Raw genomic sequence first — 24,784 nt, forward strand, 5'->3', positions numbered from 1 at the left:
AAACAAAAAAAGCTTCATGAGTAAACATACGAAACAAGTTAAAAATAAAAACACAGTTACACATTTAGAAATTAATGTGGGACTGCGAAACCCAACTATCAGGAGCAGAAGTCAGTTTCAGGTCACTGATCCAGAACTATTTACAGAGATTTCTACTGTTTATACAGAACATAATGCATTCGTGAGTACTGTCCTTGCTTTTATAGAAAAACTAAGCCAATTCTTCAGAGGAAAATAAAAATAAATGTATGTATAAATAAAATAATTTCATCAGGCAGCAAGTCAGATGCAGCAAAAAGCATATCAGGTCCTCAGGGGGAAAAGAAGCAGCACCTGGATGCAGGTTATTTCTACAGATAAAAGTACGGGCTTGCTCAGCAGTGCACTTCCAAATCTTGAATATATGCATTCATCATTCAGTTTCTCCATGCTGCTTCGGAAAAAAAACAAACAGAAGCTGTGTAATTTAAAACCTCTGCATAGATTTTCAACGAGCTGAAGCTTCAATGTGAACAAACAGTCTCATGCTCTGTGGCTACGTTCAAACTGCAAGCCTCAGTGCTCAGATCAGATTTTTTTTTTGATGTGGCCAATTGCATCCACATGCTCAAAAGAATATTAATAATACGTCATATGACGTCACTTGTACGGAGTAAACATGGAGGTAGGGCTGCCACGATTAGTCGATTAGTCACGATTATGTCGACGAACAAAATCGTCGGCAACTAATTTAGTAATTGCGATTTGCAACTTCAACGCAACTTCAGTGAATCCCCGTGAAATCAGGGCAGTGTTGCAATTTTAACCAATCACCACGATTTTTCCGCAACTTCCGTGCAGTCAACTCGGCAGGTCAGGGACGGCCGCACGGTGCGAGAGGATCCCCTTGTCCGACCTCTCCCCGGCACTGGCTGGCCTCCACCGGGCGCATTTCCTCCGTGGCAGCTCTGGGTCGGCATGGAAAGACTCGGGGGCGAAGGTGGCTCACGGCTCCATCCACGAGCTTTACAGCGCCCGCCCACTCGCCCCTCGCCGGGACAGTCAATTTACGTATGATCCAATTAGCCGACTAATCGAAAAAAAATCGGTGATTAGTCGACTATCAAAATAATCGTTTGTGGCAGCCCTACATGGAGGCCAACGTTTACAATGCATGTGTAGATGCGGAGTTGTATCTCGGAGTGGTGGGATCATGACATAAATGACTTTTAACTACATTTGTTGGGCCCTCTCCAAAAGACCCGCAGCAAGACACGGAGCTCAGGTGAGGGAGTGATGTGAAAGTCGCATGAATTCAAAGATGAGGTCGCATCGTTAAAGGTTTCATTTGTGCAGTTCATACCGTTATAGAGAAAAAAAAAAACAGATCTGAATCTGCTTGTAGTCTAAACGTAGACTATATGTTACACCGCCGGCTGTGAAGAACAGGCTGCAGCACTGTGATGCAGTTTGTTGGGAGAAGGAGGGAGGAGGAGGAGGAGGAGGGGGGAGTCTCAGGCCAGGTGCTGCACTACAGTTCAAGATTTTCAAGGAAGCCAGACAACCAACAACCTGCTGCTTAAATATCAGCAAGAGACATTTCCATACATGCTTTATTCTACCGAGCAGCTAAAACAACACAAACCCTTTGAAAACACAAACAGCTTCATCTTGTGCAGTGTCATCATCTGTGAGGGAAATGCACTTTTAAGGGAAGTCGCAGAGAATTGATTATACTTGTTGAAGCTTCTCCGCTGTTTGAGCAGTGCCAAACAAAACGATGATTATTTTCATGTATTCAGAAACCAAATATTTGACTAAAGCTACTGCCTACAGTGCATTTCTCCACAAACTCCCCTGGGTAGTCTTTTATTTTGGACTTCTAATTTAATCTCTGTTGCAGCCTGCTGCTGGGTCACAGTTCTTTAAACATGAGATAGGAGATGTGTTTCTATAAATATGTATAGGGTTAAAATCATTTCCAATTCAGAAGCTGTTGCATGTGATTTTCTCTTGTAGTCTTATCCCTGACTTATTGACCATGACTATACTATGACTATTGACTTGATTTACTTGGTGCTTCCCTTAAGGAGGTACAGTAGTCCAATTATTTTATACAATCACACCTGTTTGTTTTTTTCTGATCCGTCTAATGTCAACATGACAAATACAAAATCTTCAATCCTGTGCTCTTGTAGCAGTTGGCTACGGCGTAATCTCCACAAACTCTAAAGTTTTATTAGAGACTACACATCTAGAAAGTTCCCCAACAACTCTAATGTCAGCTTGAAAGATCTTTCAGTGACTGTGTTGAAGTGAGAGTGTAGCAAAAACCATGCACACTCAAGGCCGCAGACGTCTGAGCTAAAATAGTTTGAGATTTAAGCTTTCACCTGTTCCTTAACGGCATCAACCTGGAAGAGAAAAAGGCGCAGCATAGAAGAACATTACAAATACTTCCCTGTAAAGAAAACAGTCGACCATCAGGAAGTATTCTGCGTTTGTCTTTCATCTGATAGACTACTGACCAAGTTCAATAAAAACAATGGTATCTTTATATTGTGAATACTGTAAGGAGTCCAAATTGTCAACATGCCAACCATGACATTCTCATTCTGTCTATAAAACAATGAGGGTTTTATTAGCTCCTTATTCCTGACTGCACCGTTAAGACCTGGTTTAGATGTTGTAGACCTCGTAGTCACCCTCTATGACAGGAGAGCACAGCTTTCATTTATTTAAAAACCTATGTATTTATTCCTCGCTTCACTTCACTCCAGCCTGAAAAGAGTTGACCCACCTTGCTGAGGTACTCCCTCATGACCTGAATGAAGTATGGCATAGAAAAGTCCATGATGTTGTGCCTCCAGGCGGTCTCCAGCACCACGTCAGGCCGCAGCAGGTCGTAGCAGGTGAACAGGCAGGCGGCGAAACACTCTTTCTTGTCCTCCTGTAGGAACCAGGACAGCAGCTCCTCTGCCAGCTCCGTGTCCTTGGACTCTGAGGCATACTGCATGGCGTCCTGCAGGGGAGACACAGCACGGACAGGTTAAGGGATGGTCCGAGCCAAACTCAGCAGTGCATCAGAAACATTCACAAAGACGGTAAAAGGTCAATGTTTGGGAGGAGAAGAGGCACCTTATAGAGCTTGTCCTTCTTGCAGAGCTCCACGCTCTGTTTCCAGCGGTTGTTGCCCTTGAAGAGGTAGGCAGCGATTCTCCTGAACTCAATCAGCTCGTGCTTCTCCAAGCGCTGGGCCAGCGAGATGTTGTCAAAGTTGTCGTAGGCGTCTATTGATGTCCTCAGTGCCTAAACACGAGTGTGATTTTAAAAGGGGGGAAATGTTAAAGCAGAATAATCACATTTAATAAATAAAAACAGCAGCTCTGTCTCTCACGACTCTCACCTGATAATCTTCCTCTGTGATGAAGAGGTTGTTAAGTGCTTCATTGACTGATTTGTTGTTATGGTTCTGTACTGACCGCAGGTAGGGTTTGACCAGAGGCAGCTGTTTCACCTGTGAAAAACACGTTAAGTCAGTTTCTATCCAAACTTCGTCTGAACAGAACTTTACAGAGATTCATGAGGAAACGCGCTCCTTCTCGACCATGAGGAGACATTAACGTTTACCTTGCTGAAGAAGTTGACAGCACGGGAGTGATCCAGTCTTGGAGAAAGCACTATGAGCAAATCATTCAGTAACAAGGGCTTGAACTCCAGATAGAACTGGGTGGCTTTGTAGTACAGCTCCACGTTGGCCACCTACAACAAGGTGCAGAGGGAAAGACAGTCTTAGGAACAAGTATTTAGGAAACATAAATAAGGACCAGGATTTTATAGTGCAACAGAATATAAATAAATAATACAATGGTACTTAAAACAATCCTAGTTGAGCCAGGAAATCAAACTGAACCTTGGTGATGATGTCTTTGAACTGTCCTTCCTTCCAGGCATCTGTCGGGTGGTTCATCATGGTGATGATGGCGTTGTCGAACTCCTCGTACTTGTCATACAGGAAGACCAGCTCAGCCCACAGGTGAGCCTGCTCTGCTGCTCTCAGCACCTTCGGGATGTTAACTCTGGACCAGAAGAGCTCCAGATGCTCCCTCATCTTCTGGGGCTTGAACTTGGAGTAAAGGATGGCCAGCTCTGTGAACATCCCCATGTGAGCACGCTCCAGGCCCAGGGCAGCCTCCAGCATGGTGATCAGCTCCTCAAAGTAACCGCGGTCCTGAGAGGAGGAGGACAGAGGATATGTTAAAGTAAACTCAATGCAAACTCTGCACAGACACACACATGAAATGCCTTTATTTCCATCTTACCTGGTAATAGTTGATCAGCTCCTCCAGCTCGTCAGCGTGCACCACGATGTGGAGACCGCACATCTGGGCCAGTCTGAACTCTTTTCCATCCACGCAGGCGAAGCACACCTCTTTCCAGGTGCGGGTGCTGTTGGCCTTGCGGGCACCATCCACAGCAGCCTGGTACTCCCCGAGGTGCACCAGAGTCGAAGCCAGACGACCGAAGTTGGAGACGTTGTTGTATAGCAGCTTCGCGGCATCGTACATTTTCTCATCGTAGCAGCGGTCACCAACCTACAAAACAGACACAATGAAGACGGTGCTTCATTTCTGACCTGACAGCTTATTCGACGACATTAGAATGAGAGCGAGGCTTACCTGTTGGATGTGAGCATTGTTGGGTCCGTTGATGAACTCTTCCAGCTCAGCCAGGCGATTGGTTTTGGCCAAGGCAAAGATGAGCTCTGTCTCCACGTAGGACTCGCGGGCCTTCTTACGAGCCATCTGAAGGAATTTGACCAAGTCCTCCCAGTTACCTGAAACACAATGACAGTAATATTAAGCTATTGAAGCATTTCAACATTATTTCTTTTCATTTCTAGATGAAATGGAACACTGCTTCAACTGTATTTCATGCTGATATGCACCTTTGATAAAGAATTGCTGCACTAGCTGCATCTATCAGCAAATACCCTTGGAGGAAATTCAACATCAAACTCCACAATACAGCTGATGTGCACGGTATTGATTGCTTTCAATCGAATTGGCACTGGCGAACAACTAACAGCTTTCTCTGAATCCCTGCATCTGTTCCTAGATATTCATCAGCTAACATCATTTCCCTCTATACTTCATAGAGTTTTTCTAACATCTCTGCTGTGACATACTGGTAGAAACAAGATACTTCTCCTCAACACGTCTTCTTACCGCTCTTATCAGCAGCCTGTACCACCTCCATGTATGCTGAGGGATCATCGGCTTTGATGTAGGAGTCGATAGCCTCTTTCACCAAGTCCTTCTGCAGCTGAGCCTTGGCCAGCTGGCTCCACACAGCCGGCTCGTTGCAGCGTTCTGCAAACTCATATGCCCGGTCCAGGTTGCCAATGTGCTCGATCAGCACCTAGGTTAAAATATCAAAACATGGACGATCAACACTTTCAGTCACTGAGGTGTTCATCTAGCTGTTAAAGACAGGGTTCCCACACCTTCAAAAAAAATCTAATTCAAAGACTTTTTAAGGACTTTTTATGCCCAATTTCCAAAAATAAAGGACCCTAACACAGCATAGTTTGGGACAGACATTAAGGTTAATTAATGTTTTCCCTCCTAAAGTTCACAAACTTTAAAGGATTTCAAGGACCTGTGGGATCCATGACTGACCTGCACAGCAGAGGTGTTGACGTCAAACTTCTTGAAGATGGCAAAGGCTTCCTCGAAGAGCTCGTTGCTGATGGCAATGTTAGCGATATCGGGAGCGTCATAGTTGTCTAGCCTGCTGATGTACTCCATCACACGGGTACGGTCTGCTTTGATCGCTGTCAGGATCAGCAGGTTCTGCAGATTTCTGTGGGAAAGCAAAGGTTTGCATCCCTCAGCAAACTTTAATCTTGAATATGATTTTTGAAATGTTTCATATGAACACCAGCCAACGATCTTATGTCACAGCTGAATACCTGTGTTCACTGAAGACAGAGTTGTCCAACACAATCTTCTCTAGCAGCTCAATGAGCTCGTTGGGCAAGTCCGCAGTCATGAAGGCTTTGACAGTGACTGATACCTCTTCTGGGTCCTGGGTTTCTGACAGGGCTGTCTGCACCACCTGAGGGCAACGCAATAGAGGCTTAGAGAAGCACAGGGCAGTTTTATTAGAGGAGATAAATCTTGTGTGTAATTTACCTGGTCAATGAGTGGTCGTCTGAAGGGGTTGGCCTCCAGCAGCACACTGGCCCACAGGTCAGGGTCTTTGCGGCGGACCAGGTAACGGGACAGGCTCTTGAACAGGGAGTTCTCATTGCAGACCTGATATGAAAGAACAAAAATGACAAGGCAGTTTAATGTACTGCATCAAAACAGGAAGGTGAACTGCAACAGACATTTGGGTACAGAGGCGAGAGGCAGACAAGTACAAAAACTCATCCTCACATTGATCAGCTCCTGATCGCACTGTCCTCTCTCGTAGGACACGCAGGCCAGGTGGGGGTCTCTCTTCTCACAGTACTTTCCAACCACACGGCTGTCATAGTACGGGTTTTCCCTCAGGAAGCGTTCAGGGTTGTTGTTGCTGTCAATGTAGATCTTGGCCAGAGCGTTATGGGTAGCGGGCTCCTCACAGCCTTCGTGGATACGAGACTCCAGCCAGGGCAGCAGCAGCTTCAGTCTGTCACAGAAAAAAGGATGTCAGAACTCTGACTGCTTCTCCTACTTTTAAAAACCTGCAGCAACACTCTTATTATAAAAGAATTAATAACCCTGTGTTTCTAAGTCAAATTGTCGGTCATAGAAAAGTCGTATAAATGTCAGATACTCTGAAGGAGGAAAATATCAACCATCTGGTGTTCCAGATAAAGCTGCTGACTGGAACATTTTCTCTCCTGATAATGAACTTCTTGTAATTGTACTCAAAACATCACCATTATTTGGGTGGAAAAAACATTTTTTAGTTCTAATATTTAGAAACATATAGGTGGAATCGTGCAGCACCTGTTCCTCTTTTCAACCTCAGCGACCAGTTCATCAGTAGAGAACTGTCCCCTGACAACCAGGATCAGGCTTTTGATGACATCCTCTGAGCAGTCCACGTCCAAGAGGCCACCGACCACAACAGGCAGACGGCTAGGATTCACCTAAGACACAATTTTTTTTTACAACACATCTGATTAGTTTACATCTGTAATACACGGATGTATAATCACCAAGGTGCATTTGAACACTGGGCCTTACCTTCTGCACGTAGATCTCGATGTATTTCTGCAGGTTGTTGCGGTACAGGTAGAGCACCAGGTCATGGACAAAGTCAAAGCGGTCGCAGACGATGATGAGTGGTAGCTGGTCGGTGAGTTTGGCTTCCTGTTCGTCACACATAGTGGAGGGAAAGAAGCCACAGTGAATAAGAGAACACCATCAACCTGCCCTGATGCAACAGGGCTGATCTTTTACCACTGCACTTACTGGTGTACTGTGTCACTGAAAATGAAATTTAAGATATCATTTTCTAGCTCCAGGGGCAACTCTTCTCGATTTATAAATTGCACATCTAATACAGTATGATGGGGGCGGGGAGAAAGGTGTGTCACTACAGCAAATGGAAGTCACATTGCAAGAATCAGTGTGTTGAAAAAACACAGATGTTCTAAAGTAGCTTTCTTATTTAAAAAGGCAGAGAGCTGTGAGTTGTCAGATCAACACTAGACAGCGCTCACCTAGTCCTCTGCACTGGTGTGCTGACACACTGCTGCCATCCACACTCAAAAAGGATTAACAAACTGGGATTGTGCACCTTTGTCAATATCATCCAAGAACATTTTGCACTGATTAGAGGCTCCTAATAATGTGACGACACATGACTGGTTGCAACCCAGTGGGTGTATGGATTGTGGTATATCAGCATATACACAACCATACAAATCCCAGTTTTAATCCTGTGCCTAAAAGGTAATAAAGGGAGGAGGGAAACAAGCAAAAGAGGGGAGAAGTCCTGTACTGTGGGGAAGGATAGATTTACCTTATACATGTCCTGCCATCCCAAAGACAAAAGAGGCAAAGCAGAAAAGATAATTGACTGCCATCAGGATTGTTGAACATTTTAACCAGTAAGAGAATGTGAATTCTTTATTGATGCCCCAACAGGATCTGCTTTAGATAGTTATTATTTTCTAATCTATAGAAAGGAGGCAAATTGTTTATCTGTGACGCTTTACTTTTAATAGCATTTTAGGGAATATGTGATATGAATGAAAACATACTAGAAATGGGGATTCAAGACAAACAAATATTGAAAAACTGCTCAGACATGACACTGAAAAGGCAACAGAGTAATCTGAAACAAAAAGATGCAATACATAAGGCATAGAGAGAGACAGGAATGAAAGAAAACTCAGTGAAAGGGAGAGAATAGCTGTTAAACGTCAGCGTTTGATCACTTCAGCTGTCCCTGCGGCTTTACCTTGAGGAAGTTCTTGACGCGCTCTGGGTCGTAGCAGTTGCTCTCCCTGCAGATCCTCTCCACCTCTTTGATCTGGCCCGTCTTGCAGGCAGCCTGGATGTATTTGAAGTGAACTTCAGGGTCCTGACTGAAGTTCACAATAGAGCCCAGGAAGTAGAACAGACCTGAGAGAAAAGAAAGACAGTCACTTCTATTAAAGCTTGAAAAGAGGTGCACCTCTGTAGTTCTGCTGATCTAACGGTAGCATTATGGGTCCAGTAATACATCATGAAAATATATAACAGACATTAAAATGTAGCTTCATGGCTGCAGTTTCTCTCTTCTCCAATTAGCTTACTTAACCTTTATACTCCATTATTCCAGTAATAGTAGAGCAGCTGAACTAATTCACCTCCAGGCCATTCTGCACTATTGATTGTACTGCCCCTGTTCTGGCCTACTTGTCTAATTGATAGTTAGGGGCATCTGTCTAAGTACACAGGCGGCAGGGAATGGCTGTGTAAATTAAACTGAAGGACAAGTCAGATACCACTCTAATGTCTAGCCTGCTAACAGGGATAATTAGGTGAACTGCCCCATTGCACAAAGTATATCCTAAACTTTTAAGGAACCTATTGGCTACTTCAATACTTTGTATCTCTGACTGTACTGGGTCTAGACTGTAAAATCCAAATCTCAAATGCAGCAGTATGTCTTTATAAAGTTTGGGTTCTCACCTTCAAAGCTCTTGAAGGACTCAAAGAGCTCAGTGAGAGACTGTGTGGTGAGCTGCTCGTGGTACTTGGAAGCCACCTGGACACAGATCTGCAGGTTCTGGCGAATGTTGGCAGACAGCATGGCCCTGAGGCACTCCAGAGAGTCCTCCACCGACAGAGAGCCAAAGAAGTTCACCAGCCACTGGAGATGGAGGAGAGAATGAGTTAACATCATAGGTCATACAATATGTACCATTTTAAGTTTGTAGAAAATTCCACAATAAGCAACTGAGCCTACCTCTGGGTTGAGCAGGTGTGTATGCACCACAGCACGCTTGATGTCATACAAGTCGGTGTAGTGTTCAAGCGCTCTTTGCAGGAGTCCGGCCTTCTCGCACAGCTGGGCGATGTGGGCGCGGTCGTAGTTGGTGAACATCTGGTTGCCCAGGATAGCATCGGCAACCTGCACCAAGAAGCAAAGAAAAGGTTAGAAAAAAATAAAATAAAAATGCATCCCAGCTCGAGTCATTAGATTCCTTTTAGTAAAATACACATAGATGTGTCCACCTGTGGAGCATGCATGAGGTTCATCTCCAGCAGGCGAGTCTGGAGTGGTCCTTCCGAGGGTCTGTTGTTCTTCAGAGCATCCAGGAGGAATGAGGTGCACTGCTGGATCAGGTTGTACTCCATGAATACATCCACGATCTGTAAAGGAGGAGGCAAACAGGTGAGAATTTAAACTCTGGAGAGGAAGAGAGATCATGCTTATGTATGCTGGAGCGAGTACACACGGCCTCCCTCCAACATAAACATAAGACTCCACTGACAGGATTAAACTTGAGATGCAAGAAGACCACATACAGTATGTATTTAAAGCTGCCTAATGGCCACTTGTGATGCAAATTGAACGTTGGCTGAATACAACACATTTCCTCCTCCAAAAGATTGAAGAAATCCTCCGATGCAGAGTGTTTTATTCTTAAAACTCTTGTTCCCTGCCAATACAGCACTTTAGGCAACACAAACAGCTGTGTCAGCAGTTGACATTTGCAGTGCAGAATGTCTGCAATGTCAGGAAGTGAAGGAAGAGGTGCATTTCCTTTATACTACAGGATAGCTGAGCTTCACAGATGTTGCCATGTGCGTGACTCGGTCGAATGCTTTGTCCAGTTTCGAGGAAAGTTTGGGGTTGACACGTTAACTGAGGACTTGGGATGCAAGGTCATAGTGTTTATCTCAATTTAGAAAAGTATAGTTAAGTCTCACCCTAACCTCAAAGACTCTGCACATCCCAATCCACCCTGTGCTGCACAGCAAGGGTTGCTTCTTAAACTCCTACTAACCTTTAAGTCAGAGTAAGTTTTCTCTTTTAGAGCTCTTTCACAGAGACCCATTCCACTCTTTAATCTCTTTTAGAGCTCTTTCACAGAGACCCATTCCACTCTTTAATATAACAGCGGACAGTTAAACTCCTTTTGTTTTCTAATTTGGAAGTAATCCATTTTATTCCTGACCTGTGTGATGTCAGCCAGAGGCTCTTCATCCTGGACCAGCATCTGCGCAAACTGCAGACCTTGTTCTGGGTTGATCCGCATCACATTCCTGAGCAGAAAGATCCAGTCTGGAGTGTAGCCCACCTGGGAGCAAAAAAATAAATTAATTAAAAAATAAGAAATGCACTGAAGTTTTCATGGAGACATTTAAACATGAAACATGACATTCGTTTGCAAAACACACAATTGAAACTAAATCCTGCGTTTCATCACTTGAGAATGATTAAATCTTCAAGAGCTCAAATCTCAGTCAGACAGACTTACCTTCTTGGCGTACAGGACAATCTTGGGGAACTGACCAGTCTCTGCGAAGCACTGGATGACTTTGTTGGGAACATTGGCCCTCAGGTAGACACTGAGAGCCAAGGTGGGATCCACTGCCTTCACCAGGTCACCCAGCTCCTCTGAACACTCCAACTGAAAACACAGGACAAGTAACATCAGCACTGAAAACAAGGACCATAAAACAAAGACAAGCATACGAGGTTCTTATTTCATCTCTTTCATTTTATTTTATATCTTTTTAGATTTTTCCATTTTATTTTCCTGTTGAAGAGTTTGTAAAGTTAACTATACACTTGATGGCATTACAGTGTTTATTACGTGTCTATAACTGTTAAATCACTGTCATCACATCGAGTGTGGGAGGAGGTGAAATGCTGCTTCCTCTTTTTTTTTTGGATCATCTGACCACGCACTGCAAAATACATTAATATACGCTGAATACAAAATGAGTGCAAGTCCTTTCCAGGTTCTCTTATTTACCACTGATGTGGCTGAGAACCACCAAGTGTAATGTGTAAATATAGTTTTCTACGGGAATACTTCAAATTCTTTATATAATAGATGTTCTTACATGTTCCAAGATAATAAGCGAGTGACATAAACAAACAGGCCACTCAGGAAGAGCCTCTTCCTGTGAGTGGAGGCTGAGATGGAGATCTGCAATACCTTGTCTTCCTTCAGCCACTTCTCCAGAAGCTGCTTTCGTCCCTGCTGGAGGACAGGCCTGCAGAGCTCCAGGGACTCGAACTTGTTAAGCTGGCCCTGGTCCAACAGGATACCAAAGTACTGCAACAAGGGAGAGGTCTGGCCCGGCTGAGTGGGAACACTCTGAAAGCGACGGATGGTGTCTGGGGTTCGCAGGATACCCTGAAAGAGGAAAGGTTGACTGAAGGTGAGAAGATCCTTGCAGTAAATGCATTTTTGTTCAGACTATATCAGAGATGTTAAATGACTGTGTGCTAACAGAATGAGTACCTTTGGTGCATTGGCGGCGACCTTGGCAGCCTCAGAGTAGTTGCCAGCAGCAAACAGGTTGTTGAACTTGCGTGCAAAGAGCTCTTCAGCACCGGCGAGGTTGTTGCGGACAGCTAAGCGGAGAGCCAGATCTGGATTCTGGAGCACGTTAGTGATGTAGGGGATGATGTTTTCCTCTTCCACGCAGACTGACAGCACCTGTGTTATAGGGGGAAAATAAAGAATGTTGCAGTAAAGTACACTAGAGATAGGACAGAGGGTTAACACAGTGAGGCACAGCACTGCTCACTCTATTATCACCATAGCAGCCTCATTTTTTGTGAACATTTCCTTTTATTTGTTTCTATCATATATAAAACATCAAGTTAAATTAAGTCAGAGACACTGCTCCCTAACCCACACCCCCAGAACGTTTAGCAATTAACGCGAGAGCGATAAATCGACCAGGCCAATCTCAACTGGATAGGATAGATGGTCGTCTTTAAATTTTTAACTCATCTCAGATTGTTCTAGATGACACTGGAATAAATCAAGACATTCCTTATTTATGCCCTGTGCCAGAAATTAGCAGAGTGTGCAAGCTCAGCTGAATAAAACTGTGGGTAATAGCACTAAACTCCATTAAACGCTGTCTGGCCTTGAGGTTGTGGCTGCTGAATGCAAATGTATTATTAGTGGGTCAGTGTAACGCATGGCTTTTGTGAGGAGTCTGGCAACAGAGAGAAAGTGGAGTGAGTTGAATGAAAAGAGCAGAATGAAGGAAGGGGGGAGGGGGGCGAAGGAGAAAGACAGCCAGTGTTGGCCCCTCTACAAACAAGCCCAGCAGGTCAGTGCCCCAGCTTTTAACACGGGTGACTAGACCTCATTCTTCCTGCCATGAAAGCGGAGTCACTTACTCACTATTACTTGGGTGGACTAATTGGAGGTAGTCGAAATAAGAAATGGACAGAAAAGAAGGGGTAAAAATAGGTCCCTTAGTGGAGAGTCTGTGCTCTACTCTGTATGTAGGTGTAGTCAGGGCGGAGGAAACAGCAGCCGAGAGAGATGAGGCTAGTATTAAAGTCAGGAATAATTAAAGCCAGAAATATGTGAAAGGCACATGGCAGATTCAAGAAATCTTCAGCACACGTGTGCCAATACTTCAGTATACTTTAGCAGTTGATTGAAACATGTCTTTCAAATACACTGACCGGAGCCTGATGGAAAAAAGAGACACAGTAGGCGGAACAACCAGAGAGCACCAAGCGTCAGATGACACATGAGCCGTCGTATCGAGTGAAACACTGGCCCAGACGCACACACAGAATAGTAAAACTGCAGGGCAGACATTGCAGGTCTCTGCTTTGCTACTGACGTGGAAGATAAGGTGGAGGTTGTGATTGGATGAGAGGACTGGCACTAAGAGGATTGAGGGCACCAGGCTGTGCTTCCCACTTCACATCATGTGCTGAAGGGGTTGAGGGCCCCCCCACCCTCTTCTGGCTCTATTGCTTTCTCTCACTCCTGATGTGTGTGTGTGTGTGTGCAGGAGGTCTGCGCTACAGCTCACATCACTGCATGTCAACGTCACACCAGGACTGGCACATACACACTTCCTGGTATGAGTCATGGTATCAGAGATTGTGCTGCTGCAGCTCAGACTCACAGACAGGCACTGCTAGATTCACAGCTCCTCATAAGAAGGCTACTGATGAGGTAGAAACAGTCAACTAGATTATAGACACTCACTGAATAAAAGCTTTTTCATGTCCATCCAGGTGGTACTGATTTGTTTCCCCACCACTTTGACAAGATAGCACACCTCTGTGGTTAACCCTCTGGGATGGTATCAGTGCCCTATCAACTGTTTTTGCAGGATTAGTGACCGTTCACCACCACCACAGTAGCTTTTGCATAACCAGCTCCACAGATCGAATGATTATTACGAGTCTGAGTGGAGGAAACTGCTTGTGAAGACAACCGGGAACAAAAATATGAGACTGAATTCATCAGATCATCTTGTTAGAATGTTGCTTGTTGACAACAGGGGATTTAAAAGGAAATGGACGGTAAAAGCATTGTGATAATCTATTACTCAGCATCAGGTTACCCAATATTGTTGATAAGCAACCCATTCAACTGGAGCCACTGAGGGGTCAAGACAGTGGCCTATTATCTCTCAGATCACTGCCTCTGTGTACGTGTTTGTGCGCATGTGATGTGCGTACACACACACACTTCACTACTCCGGCATACGGCAAGATCCGTCACTGCCACGGATCAGCTTTCCTCTCTTCACTCAATTATTCATGTGGTGTGTGGCCTGGCTGGAACATTATTCATCAGCTGGCTGGATCCAGTTCTCTTCTCTGGTTCAGCTTTACAAAAGCAGTAAGACACAACCCTCTGCCCCCCTCTCTGTGTGAAACACTACACCTTGGATTATTTATAATGCCTCCTAGCAAAGTCTGAGCTTGCCTGATTGACGACATGCAAACATGGAGTTGTTGTTATTACCCCCACACAACAACTGATGCTGATGTTGTGCTTGTTTGCATTCACTGGCCTGTGTCAGATTTGCTGGACATGTAATTGCTGATGACATGAAGAGGGGTAAATAATAAAGAAGTGGTTATGTTGTGGCTGGAGTAGAGTTTTGCTGGCGAAACCAAATATTCTTCCTAACCTCTTCCACACAGACGACCGAAGCTGAGCTGCTAAACGCAGGCTGCATTTAATTTCCTCAAGCGCTTGGTTGACATTCTTACCTGTCCCTTCCTGTTGACGCCGATGATGCCTGAGGTGGCCTCGTGTGGAGCGGTAACAAAGATGGTCTCTCCGCTGATGCGGTTCATGTAGATGCAGGTGCCCGTCTCCAGGTCATACAGGTGAATGTAGCCGTATTTGGTAATGAGGAAAACCACATCTTGCTTGGAGCTTATCTGCAATAAAACAATGAGATTAGAACAAAAGATGCAATATTGTGTCTGTAAATCTAATTATAGTGAAGAAGAATTAAAAATAAATTGTACAAATGTAATTATTATTTTGCGTATTCTAGGTTCTACACATGTCGACCTTATACGGGTTGTGACCTAATTAATTCAAATTAATTAAGCATTCGTTTAAATTCTTAAAACTTCACTTTTTAAGAAAGTGACAGCCTAGTCTGAGCCAGGTCCACACCTGCATGGCCACAGGGAAGTCGTTCTGGGCTTCTGGAGGGAAGAACACATCCACTGCTTTCTTTGGAAATGGCTGGTTGCCAGTTGGTGGGGTTCCCACTTCAATGATGTGCAACTGCGGCGAAAAAGAGAAGACACAAGTAAGAAACAGACTCGGGGAGGTTTCGCTGGCGAGAATGCCAGTTAGATAAAAGTCTGCTTTCCCCTAATATGTTATCAGCATCAGTCACCTTTCCTCCGGCCTGGCCTCTGACAGCAAAGCAGAACAAAGTTGACTCCTCTGAATTCCCCTCCATCTTGAACTGGGCGAAGCTGGCAGCGTGGCCTTCAATAGGCTGAGAAACCTTTCTGTCAACGGAGTAGAGCTGCATGGCTCCCACCACCCGATTTTGCTGGAAAAAAGCAAAACAATACATATAAATGTAGAAAACAAACTGAATATTCTCTGATATACTTGGTATTATACTCGGAAGATGTGAAAAGCAAAATTACCTGGGCTGAGATGCCAATGAGCAGGAGCCATTTCTGCTTGGCGTCAGTGCGGTAGTTGATGATCTGGCAGCCTGCCAGGCTGGAATGGCGGTCAAAGACTTTCACGGGCTGTGAGTCGCCCTCCATGCTCCAGTGGTAGACGGCATTGTCAGTCACGAGTGCAACTGTGTTCAGGGAGATCCACTTCCAGAAGGTAACATCGTCTGTCATGGTGTGCGCCTTCATCTTGCTCTTCATCTCAATGTTGAAGATCTGAAGGGTTTTGGCAGCTAGAGGGTGGAGAAAAGGGGGCAGGATCCAGGCCCCAGAAGGACATTATAGATTCTGACAAGAGTTTGCCCACACATAGATTCATAGGAAAAGAAACTAAATTTCAATAGAAAAGGGAGATTAAAATTTGAAATATTGATAGTCATGGCGCATCAAGCAACGACACCATGACTGATAGAAAGGGGATGCCATACATGCTGTAGTCGGAAATTGTATCATAACTGAAGTCTAGTGAGACAACTGGCAGAAAAATATGGAACCATAATATAATTTTGGCCTCCTGAGAGGCTACACAAGGTCAATTATGTGCACTTTAAGTAAGTACAGTTTCTATTCTAAACTCTATAGAGGAGTATTATAAATTATGTCAATAAGAACTCGTTGCCAAATGCCAGAGGAATGTAGATTTAGAAGTAAATGAATAAGAGTAAGGGAAACGTTAACTTAAACAATCCAGTGAGCACAACTCGGAGACAATATAGATTACGGTCGCTCCTCATACTCTATAAGTGTGAATGACTGAATACATTCATACCCATAATTAAGAATATATACCGTTAAACTCAGTATTTAAGATCACTGACTACAGCGCTGGAACAATGTTTCATAAATGTACTCAGTATATGTAATGTTATGTCCGACTACGTGGCCCACCCCATCAAATGAACAGCCTTCATTGAGAGAAACAAAGCAGACAGAGGGTGGAAGCAAGAGACAAACAACTCACAAAGAAGGCAAACACATCTGCATCGGAGTTAAATAACAGTGGAATACGACAGTTAAACAGATACGTAGAGGCACGATTACAGGGGTGGGGGGTCGCAAGAAAAGGTGTCCAATGATTATGGTTTGATTGTCTACAATTGAAGTTAAATGTTTTGTGATGTCCTGATAACGGATCAGACACTAAAAAAAAAAAAAAAAGGGGCACTCACCTGCATTTTGTTCATTAGTTTAAGGTTAATTTAGTGAGCTAGAGCTTTTATTAAGAAGCAGTGTGACTTCCTTGTTTGCTCATTATTTCAGTACTTATCAACAAAGTGAGAAAAAAAAAGCAAAGACCAATGCGTTAGCACAACTGTCAAGATCATTTCTGCCATAACTACGCCATGGGATCAGAGTACAATAAGCAGTGTGGTGAATGGACCACTTGCAGCAGCAGCCAAATTTCAAAGAGCAAGCAAAGGGATTTTTTAATTGAATCATGATCAACTGCTGGAGGTGTGTGTGCGCATTGCGTCAATCCTTCAGACATGGTTACATGAAAAGATTACGGATCGGTACTGTGTCACATGACAAGGTCGGCGAAGAAGGATCACTATGGTAGAGACAGGGCAGGGAAGACAGCGGGGGTGTAGAAAGAGACAGGAAGGGTCTACGCTGAAACCTACACTGTAGAATTAGTGAGGAAATGGCAGGTACTACAACTTTCTCCATACACTGTGGAGCTACTTTCCACATAGAAATGTTACTGCAGGTTCGGTTTTAATAAAAAATAATGCTCATCTGCATTTTTCTTGTTTCTTTGCAGGAAACATTTACTGCGCTGTCTTAATCACAGGATGACCCCATTTACTACCAACTCTGGGGTGCAGTGTGTTCTTCTTTGCAGCATTAGTGTGCCCATAACATTTGAATCTACTTTTAAGTTGCTTTAAATGAATCTTTATGTGTTTGCTGTGTAAAAATTTAACCAGGCAGCATCATGAGCACTCCTGCTCATGTCGGTATGTCACATGTTTGTCAGCAATGAGCTACAACTCTATAAAAGTTCAGCGTACAATTTAAAACTGCACATTGTACCGTGTCCTCTGCAGAGCGGACAGTCAGCAGAAACAGGTTGTTTAACTAATTCTAACAAATGCATATATCTCTCTATATATATAAAAAAAGAAAGAGGTGAGCTGTCACACCTGAAAAACTCTTTTACCATCAACACCCCAGAAACATCCCAACAAAAATGACAATGTTCTTGTGCTATGATTATTCGAAATCAATACCTTCAAGCCTGGTTAGTAGTTTGCACAATTATGACAAATAATGTCAATGCCCCAAGGATCTTTTTTAGTGATCAAATATATTCTTTTTACAAGAAAACCTGCAGTCCAGGGCAGTTTTGGCCCTTAGTAGTTTATCGACACAAGCTGTTTGGCTCATAAAATGTTATTTGAATAGTTTGATAGTGCCAAAAGCTGAACACAGACAGATGGACACACAAGGCTGTTGGTCTCTTGGATCCACTGAACAGGAAGTGCTCCTTAGCTTTACTTTTCACGCCCTGACAAGCGAGCCTTACAGGTTTTAACCCAAAGTCTCAGCTCACTCCTCGTCTGGGGCTCGTGTCCCGTGAAGAACATGTGAAATCAAATTAACGCAGCTATCAGATGCCATTAGACTTCCCACAAAGGTTATAAGTCAGAGCATTAAGTCTACACTGTCTTTGTTTGTCAAAAGTTGCTAAACTCATGAGCATTTATTAAACACAACTGGGAAAACAAGTGAAACAAAAGGTTTGGGTAATTACCACTTCACACAGATGGAAGAAGACATGGATTTCAAATGAAAATCGAGAAGAAATGTGAATTAAAATGAAATCATTTTTACCTATAGTATTACCACATGTAAAAAAGGTTCTAAAAATCACATTTACATGTAATAAAAATGATGATATGCCAGCAAGCTGTAAGGCTGTGAAAGCTAAATCCTGTTTACGAAGAAATATTTTCAGTGGCCCAGATGTGGAAGAAGGTCCAACAAATTATCCAGAAATGGGGGTAAGAAATATGAAAAATAATAAAAGCTAGGCCATTAACTGATCTAGGCCACTCCCAATGGTACACAGCGGTGGATTAAGTCATGTCAGCTGTAATCAATGTAGTCTACATGCTTCATTTGTTTACTGAAGAGAGCAATATGAATGGGATAATTTCATTAATACTGTCTTGAAAACAGGATTTCACTTCCACAACGTAGTAGTTAAATTTCAACTCACCATCTGCAAACACATAAGAAAGCAGTAAAGAAAAATAAAAAAGAACATAGAAAAGACAAAAACAAAAAACAACAAAAAAAGTCAAAGCAATCATGGATGCTGGACAAAAAGAATTAAAAATATGCTATTTTGAATATTTACAGGACAAATGTTTGGAAAAAACATACATGTTGGCCAATAAAAACTACTTCATAGTGGAAAAAACTAAAGTAGCTGGATGTGTATGGACATAAATAGATGAAAATAATTTAAATAATTATTAAATGGAAAACGTTGCTATATTAAACAAACATGTCACTGAAGTAATATAATGTAGTTCTCTCTCTACACTGATTCAGACAAATATGGCCTCTGCAATACCAAGAAACTGCCTTACCTTTAAGTGCAATGACCTTGCTGGCTGGATTCATGATGGCGCTGTCAGCTGAGATGGGCCTGCGGATAGGTGTATTGGGGTCTGCCATGTCAATGATCACCACCTGAGTCTGCTCCCCCACCTTCTCCCGGATACAGATGAACTTATCCGACTCCATGGTCAGGGTGCTGAAGCCTATGTTGGCCGGATTGATCCCTAAATTTTGGAGCTAGGAGAAAAGGAAACAACGGAAAGGTGGAGAGGGGGATGTTAGGTTGAACAGAAATAGCCTGCAAAAGGTTACATTTAAATACAATATGCAAAGAAAACAGCATCACATCCTCCCTGTCACCATCTCCAGGCTGCCATTTGAGAAAAGGTAACTAGTTTATTTTAATTTCACTGTAAACTAATGTGCTATTTACCGTTCCTGTTAGACAGCAGTGAGTAATGGGGCTCGAACGCCTCCATTACTTTAACATTTAACAGTAAAAAACAAGTAAAACGCCTGCTGCTGACCAACCAAACAACAACAACAGTGTCTAATAAGAAGGCTTAGGCTCTATGCTCAGCTGCTGAGCACTACTGCAGCCAGCCTATGAGGTCACCATGCCTGACACCGAGCAGCGGCTCTTTGGGAACATGTAGCTGTGCAGTGGTCACAACGGTTAGAGAGCTGGGCTGGGTGGAGGACTAATCCTACGCCAAGTTCCCAAAGCATGGGCCAAAGAGGAAACTACAAACATATTACACAACACTTTAGTCTCACTGCAGGCTGACTAATAGCAAAAAAAAAAAAAAAAAATCAAGGCCTGACTTCTTGCACCTACTAAGACTGAGCAATTTTATCGATCCTGCGATATATATCGATATTTTGTTTCCTCAGAAAATATCGATTTTTCAGCCGCGAGTATCGAAAAATAGATGTTCGGCAGACTGAAAGCACAGTCAACGAATGGACAAACGTTACTAGGCAGACTAGTTTCTTTTTCAACCGATCAGTGGAGGGTATCTATGACGTATTCTATCCAATCAAAGGACTCTGGGGTCTTGTGGAGGTGGGACAACAGAGAGAGAGAGCTGTGTGCGACCTTTTGTATTAAAAGGGCATTATTTTATTGTTCTTCACATACTTGGTTGAAAAACTGCATACATGTGTCAGGCAAAGGGATTGAAAAATAATATTTTAATCCAGAAACTCTTCACTAGTTCTGTTTGAAGTGTGATATGACAAAAATCAGATTAATTTTGTCCAGTATTTGCAAGCTGTAGACTCTCTGTCCAGTCAGAGTATCGAATCGTATCGTTGGCTGAATATCGTGTATCGTATCGTGAGATTAGTCATGACACCTGTCTTGACAGTCACCTGGATCTATGATGTTAAATGACATGAATAATTAATTCACATCCTAAGGCTAGAGCAAACAACCAACAAAAGTACGCCACAGTGCAGCAGCGTTGCCTTAGTTTCCCTGACGTGTGATACAGGAAATAAAGAGGTTTGACCTGCATAAAAACAAAAGTCAGGAGGCTATAGGTGAAACGCTTTGCAGCACATAACTCCAGCTCACCGCCAAGGCTGGAAACAGGGCATCCTGCCCGCCACACACAAATCCTGACACAGCACAACCCACTGAGGGCAGAGCCAAAGCAGCTCTGGGCAGGTGTGTCAAGACTCTGGTAGAAGAACAAACCAAATATCATATTTTCAATTCTAAAATGAAACTACTACAAAAGCTCAAATTCTCCAACAGTAACACTGAACGGGGAAAAGGACAAAATGCAATCGTTGCAGAACTTCAGTGTCTTCCTGCTGAGAAACTGCAAATGGCAATGCTGTTGTGAAGTAAACCGAGAGGAAATGAAACTACCAAAAACATTTCATATAACTTCCTCTTGTTTCGCAACAATTCAGTAATACACCGTAGTTGTACTAATGTCATACAATTGCCTGAAGCTATCTGAAGTGTAGATGAATAAATATATGTCTTTGTTGTTGTTGTGACATAACTTCCATTTGTCACCAGATTAAATTTCTACACATTGTGATATCATAGCTTAAGCATTTAACACTTGAAGAAATGAATCTACACAAATGTAATTTATCACGTACACATACTTTGCCACAAAAACCAATAAAATGTTTTTTTTTTCCTATCAAGTTGGAAGTTTAAGTTAAAACCATTTTAACCTAAGCAAAGTGTTATTAATAGACGTTACAACTTGTAGCATTAAGTTGTGTGTACAGCTGCAAAGGCAGAAGTCTGACAAAACCTCTCTGTTTGGATGTTTACCTGTGGCCATGAATAACTGATAAAGCTATAATGAAATTACATAAAGGCCATTTAGCTAATGGCATTACTTGAACGGGGAAATGTTACGTTTACATTCTAATGACCTGTTTTTCTGCTTCACTTTACCAGCCACAGAAGTTGAAGCAGACTCATAATTTGTGGCCCCCTAATTTAATTTTTTTTAAATATCAAGAGCAGTTTTGCGAACACAAATTGGATCCCCCGCCAAAGGGCCTACAAGGCAGACACGATGAGTGTTTGTCTCAAGGCTTGCTAACAATATAATGCAGCTCCACTGTCAACAATTTGCTGGAGCCGAGTCCTAATCAGCAAACAGAAACCGCGGTTCCAAGAATTGCTCAACGAAATGGGAACACCTTTTATCAATGACAGACACACCCTCCACCCCCCGAGCCCTGCCCCACCCACATTCTTTCACTCATGTGTAACCTGGTTCCCTCTCAATGACATTGCGATAAATGACCTTACAGAACAAGTGTTACTACCGGCTGTGAGGAAAGAACTGAAAACTTGTCTGAAACAAACTTTCGCCACTGTGTTTCATGTATTTTTTTTTATTGCTATGCAGGGTGACATCATACAGTAACGTCACTGCTGCTTCCATGCCTCTTATCGCTGCCATTGTCCAGTAGGGAAGCCTTGTTTACTGAGGCAATATTTATTCAAACACCAGACAAAGGGAACGATCGTGCAGAGAGAACATGCTTTAGACATTGAATAAATCTATTTTCAGTGATAAATTGTTGAAATGGACTTACTAAACATGGATTCAAACCAAGAGCAGCATCATCTTTTGTAACAATATCAGACGGTCCTGTGTAGTGGCTCTGAGATCAAGACTGTGTGAATTAACCATATGACTTTCTTTAAATTGTCTCTCTAATCTCCACAGACCAGACTGAGGTGACTACGTACTAAGCAGAAAAGGAGGGTTATCCTCTATTACACAATAGTTTTCTAGACAGATTTACGTGCACTCTCCAACTCTCTCCCTCTACCATCTGTCATCTATTCTGGGATCAGCAGGAAGCCCTTTCATTCACAATGAAAAGCATTCGTAAAACAGGAAAGAGTGGCGCGGCCTGAATATGGTACCTCTGTCCCTCTGAATAAAGAACAGCGAGCAGGCAAGATGTTGCGCTGCCGGAAGATCGGGCACACCACAGTTTGGTCTGTCTGACTGGTTTGGCTTTGGAAAACCTTATAGTAAAACACTGCTGTGGGCTAAGGCCGCTGTGACATCAATGAGCAGGAATTTGGGCAGAAAGCAGTGGAGTTACAACCAATGTGGAAAATCATTTAGTCATTTAATCTTAGCCTTGCCTGGCCTTGATGCTGGCGCTTTTAGTTTAGCTGTTAGCAACAGGCTTTGATGAGCAAAACATTTGAATCCATCGGCAGCTAATTAGCAGCGGGGTGGTGAAAAGGTCAGCACAAGAGACACTGGATGCCAAGGTAAGAGATCAGTATTATGTATCATCTAGTATGATGACCAACAAACTAACCTGCTGATTAGAGAAGCTATTAATAATACAAACAGGGCAAAGAAATGTCTAATAATTTGAAAGATCGTTAAAAGAGAGAAAAAAATAAACGAACAGGAGGAATTCTAATCAATTTATATGTACACCTGAAGGCTAACGTTGCTAAAATATGCCATGTAGACAGTGTGATGGCATCAACAAAAGACAGCATAATGACTCACCATTACATGCATTACTATCATTAGCCTGACGGGAAACTATTAACTCCACCCCTCGTCTGTGATATGACATCACAAATTAGTATCTCTGCAAGGCAATGCTTGTGCACCAGAGACCGCAAACTTCCCAGGTTAATATCAACCAGCAAAGAGGAGAGCCAGCTCGGTGCTCTGTGCCAGGGAATTCAGGAAATGAACGCCGTTCATTGCTACCTCATTGGACGTTTTATTGAAGAGCGACTGCAGTTACACCAATCGTTCTCAAGTTAACACGATGATCCGCTACCTCTCGTAGGAATGAGCTGACACACAGTTGCCACAACTACTGATAAAGAACGCTCTGGCTCACACTTTTGTAAGAACTAAGGAAGTCAATGAGAGATAAAATCTGTTGTGTGAGCACCTCTGTTGGATGCAGCACTGAGAACAATACTAGTGATATGCGTGGTTAGTGAAGTACGTTTCAACCCTAACTAGTCGACACCAGAAATACTAGCTGGTTAAACTAATTAATATTTTATTAAAGTACAATGCTAGTTAACTATTGGATCCAAGATGTTTGCAGCACAGTTAAATGTTGACTGTTTTCTGGGTAAGGGTTTCCTTACCTTTAGTCTAGTCTAAATACGGCAAAATAAGTTGTAATGAACATCCCTAAACAAAACCCTTCAGTGGCCTAGCATGCAAACAATCAAGGCCCTGCTCTGTGTCATAGATTGACAGAGTGTAATAATCCTGCACTCTGAGTGCACAGCATGAGTTCGAATCACAGGGCACGATCTTCTGTTTTTATCGGCTCTGTTCACAGCGTGAGCAAATGCACCGTCGAGAAGAACCAAAACACATCAGCTTAAGTCGAAGCAAATCCCATCCTTTCAACGGGAATGAGAAGTCACGGGAAAACAAGGCAATGAGCATACCCACATGAAGTTCACTCACATCTAAGTGAGGAATCATCTTGGTCTGGACTAGGTTATCCTGTATAATATTGATTTCAATGGACTGCCACTGTGTTTGTCCGCCGTGTTGCACTGCCATGTTTCTACATTAGCCCAGAACATACAAACTAAACACTGGCTTTTGATAGGGCCGTTGTAGTATTGTTGTTGTTTCTTATCCACACTTATAATGGGAGGGTAAAGGCGAGGTGTTTGCAATCAGTTGTAGAATTTTTTGGAACATCTTTGTATTTTTCGTTCAGCGATGTGAACACCTAGAAGCTTCACTGCAACTGGTGCAATGTATCAGACAAACATTTGATACGTGGCCCAAAATCAATAACATTATTTTTATGCACCTCTTGTCTAATACAAATATGAGATCCATCATGCAGCCCTAGTGAGGATGTTTTCTTGATAATTTGAGCTGATTCAGAGCAGACACTGTGCTCTCTTCCTCACATCAAACTGAGTAAATTCCCATTGAGAGCCACAAAAATCGAGCTGATGGTTGCTACTGAATCTCACAGAGATAAGGAATCAGCAAGTAGATTTGAACTGTCCCCAACGAACCCAAGGGAGTCCTATCTGTTGATTTAACCTGTA

At 43.0% G+C, this 24,784-nt stretch overlaps 1 protein-coding gene across 2 annotated transcripts in view; it reads right to left on the reverse strand.

Annotated features, from left to right (window-relative positions):
* cltca (clathrin, heavy chain a (Hc)) overlaps positions 1-24,784 on the reverse strand; it is a 33,478-nt gene that overhangs the window by 3,090 nt on the left and 5,604 nt on the right. The window contains exons 2-29 of one of the 2 annotated variants that reach the window (XM_010749001.3): positions 19,245-19,452; positions 18,869-18,871; positions 15,607-15,875; positions 15,345-15,506; positions 15,116-15,229; positions 14,698-14,871; positions 11,951-12,148; positions 11,642-11,842; positions 10,955-11,107; positions 10,652-10,774; positions 9,705-9,842; positions 9,436-9,600; positions 9,159-9,339; positions 8,443-8,606; positions 7,221-7,346; positions 6,981-7,123; positions 6,423-6,657; positions 6,177-6,299; positions 5,954-6,099; positions 5,661-5,844; positions 5,208-5,400; positions 4,659-4,816; positions 4,302-4,574; positions 3,893-4,210; positions 3,610-3,741; positions 3,386-3,496; positions 3,118-3,288; positions 2,780-3,001 (exon numbers count right to left, since the gene is read on the reverse strand). In XM_010749001.3, coding sequence (XP_010747303.1) covers positions 2,780-3,001; positions 3,118-3,288; positions 3,386-3,496; positions 3,610-3,741; positions 3,893-4,210; positions 4,302-4,574; positions 4,659-4,816; positions 5,208-5,400; positions 5,661-5,844; positions 5,954-6,099; positions 6,177-6,299; positions 6,423-6,657; positions 6,981-7,123; positions 7,221-7,346; positions 8,443-8,606; positions 9,159-9,339; positions 9,436-9,600; positions 9,705-9,842; positions 10,652-10,774; positions 10,955-11,107; positions 11,642-11,842; positions 11,951-12,148; positions 14,698-14,871; positions 15,116-15,229; positions 15,345-15,506; positions 15,607-15,875; positions 18,869-18,871; positions 19,245-19,452 — 4,788 coding nt within the window. The remainder of the gene's footprint in view (positions 1-2,779; positions 3,002-3,117; positions 3,289-3,385; positions 3,497-3,609; positions 3,742-3,892; positions 4,211-4,301; positions 4,575-4,658; positions 4,817-5,207; positions 5,401-5,660; positions 5,845-5,953; positions 6,100-6,176; positions 6,300-6,422; positions 6,658-6,980; positions 7,124-7,220; positions 7,347-8,442; positions 8,607-9,158; positions 9,340-9,435; positions 9,601-9,704; positions 9,843-10,651; positions 10,775-10,954; positions 11,108-11,641; positions 11,843-11,950; positions 12,149-14,697; positions 14,872-15,115; positions 15,230-15,344; positions 15,507-15,606; positions 15,876-18,868; positions 18,872-19,244; positions 19,453-24,784) is intronic. The other variant, XM_010749003.3, reaches the window with a different exon arrangement.

This window comes from Larimichthys crocea, chromosome XXII (genome assembly GCF_000972845.2).
Source record: "Larimichthys crocea isolate SSNF chromosome XXII, L_crocea_2.0, whole genome shotgun sequence".
In the NCBI taxonomy this organism is placed as follows: domain Eukaryota; kingdom Metazoa; phylum Chordata; class Actinopteri; family Sciaenidae; genus Larimichthys; species Larimichthys crocea.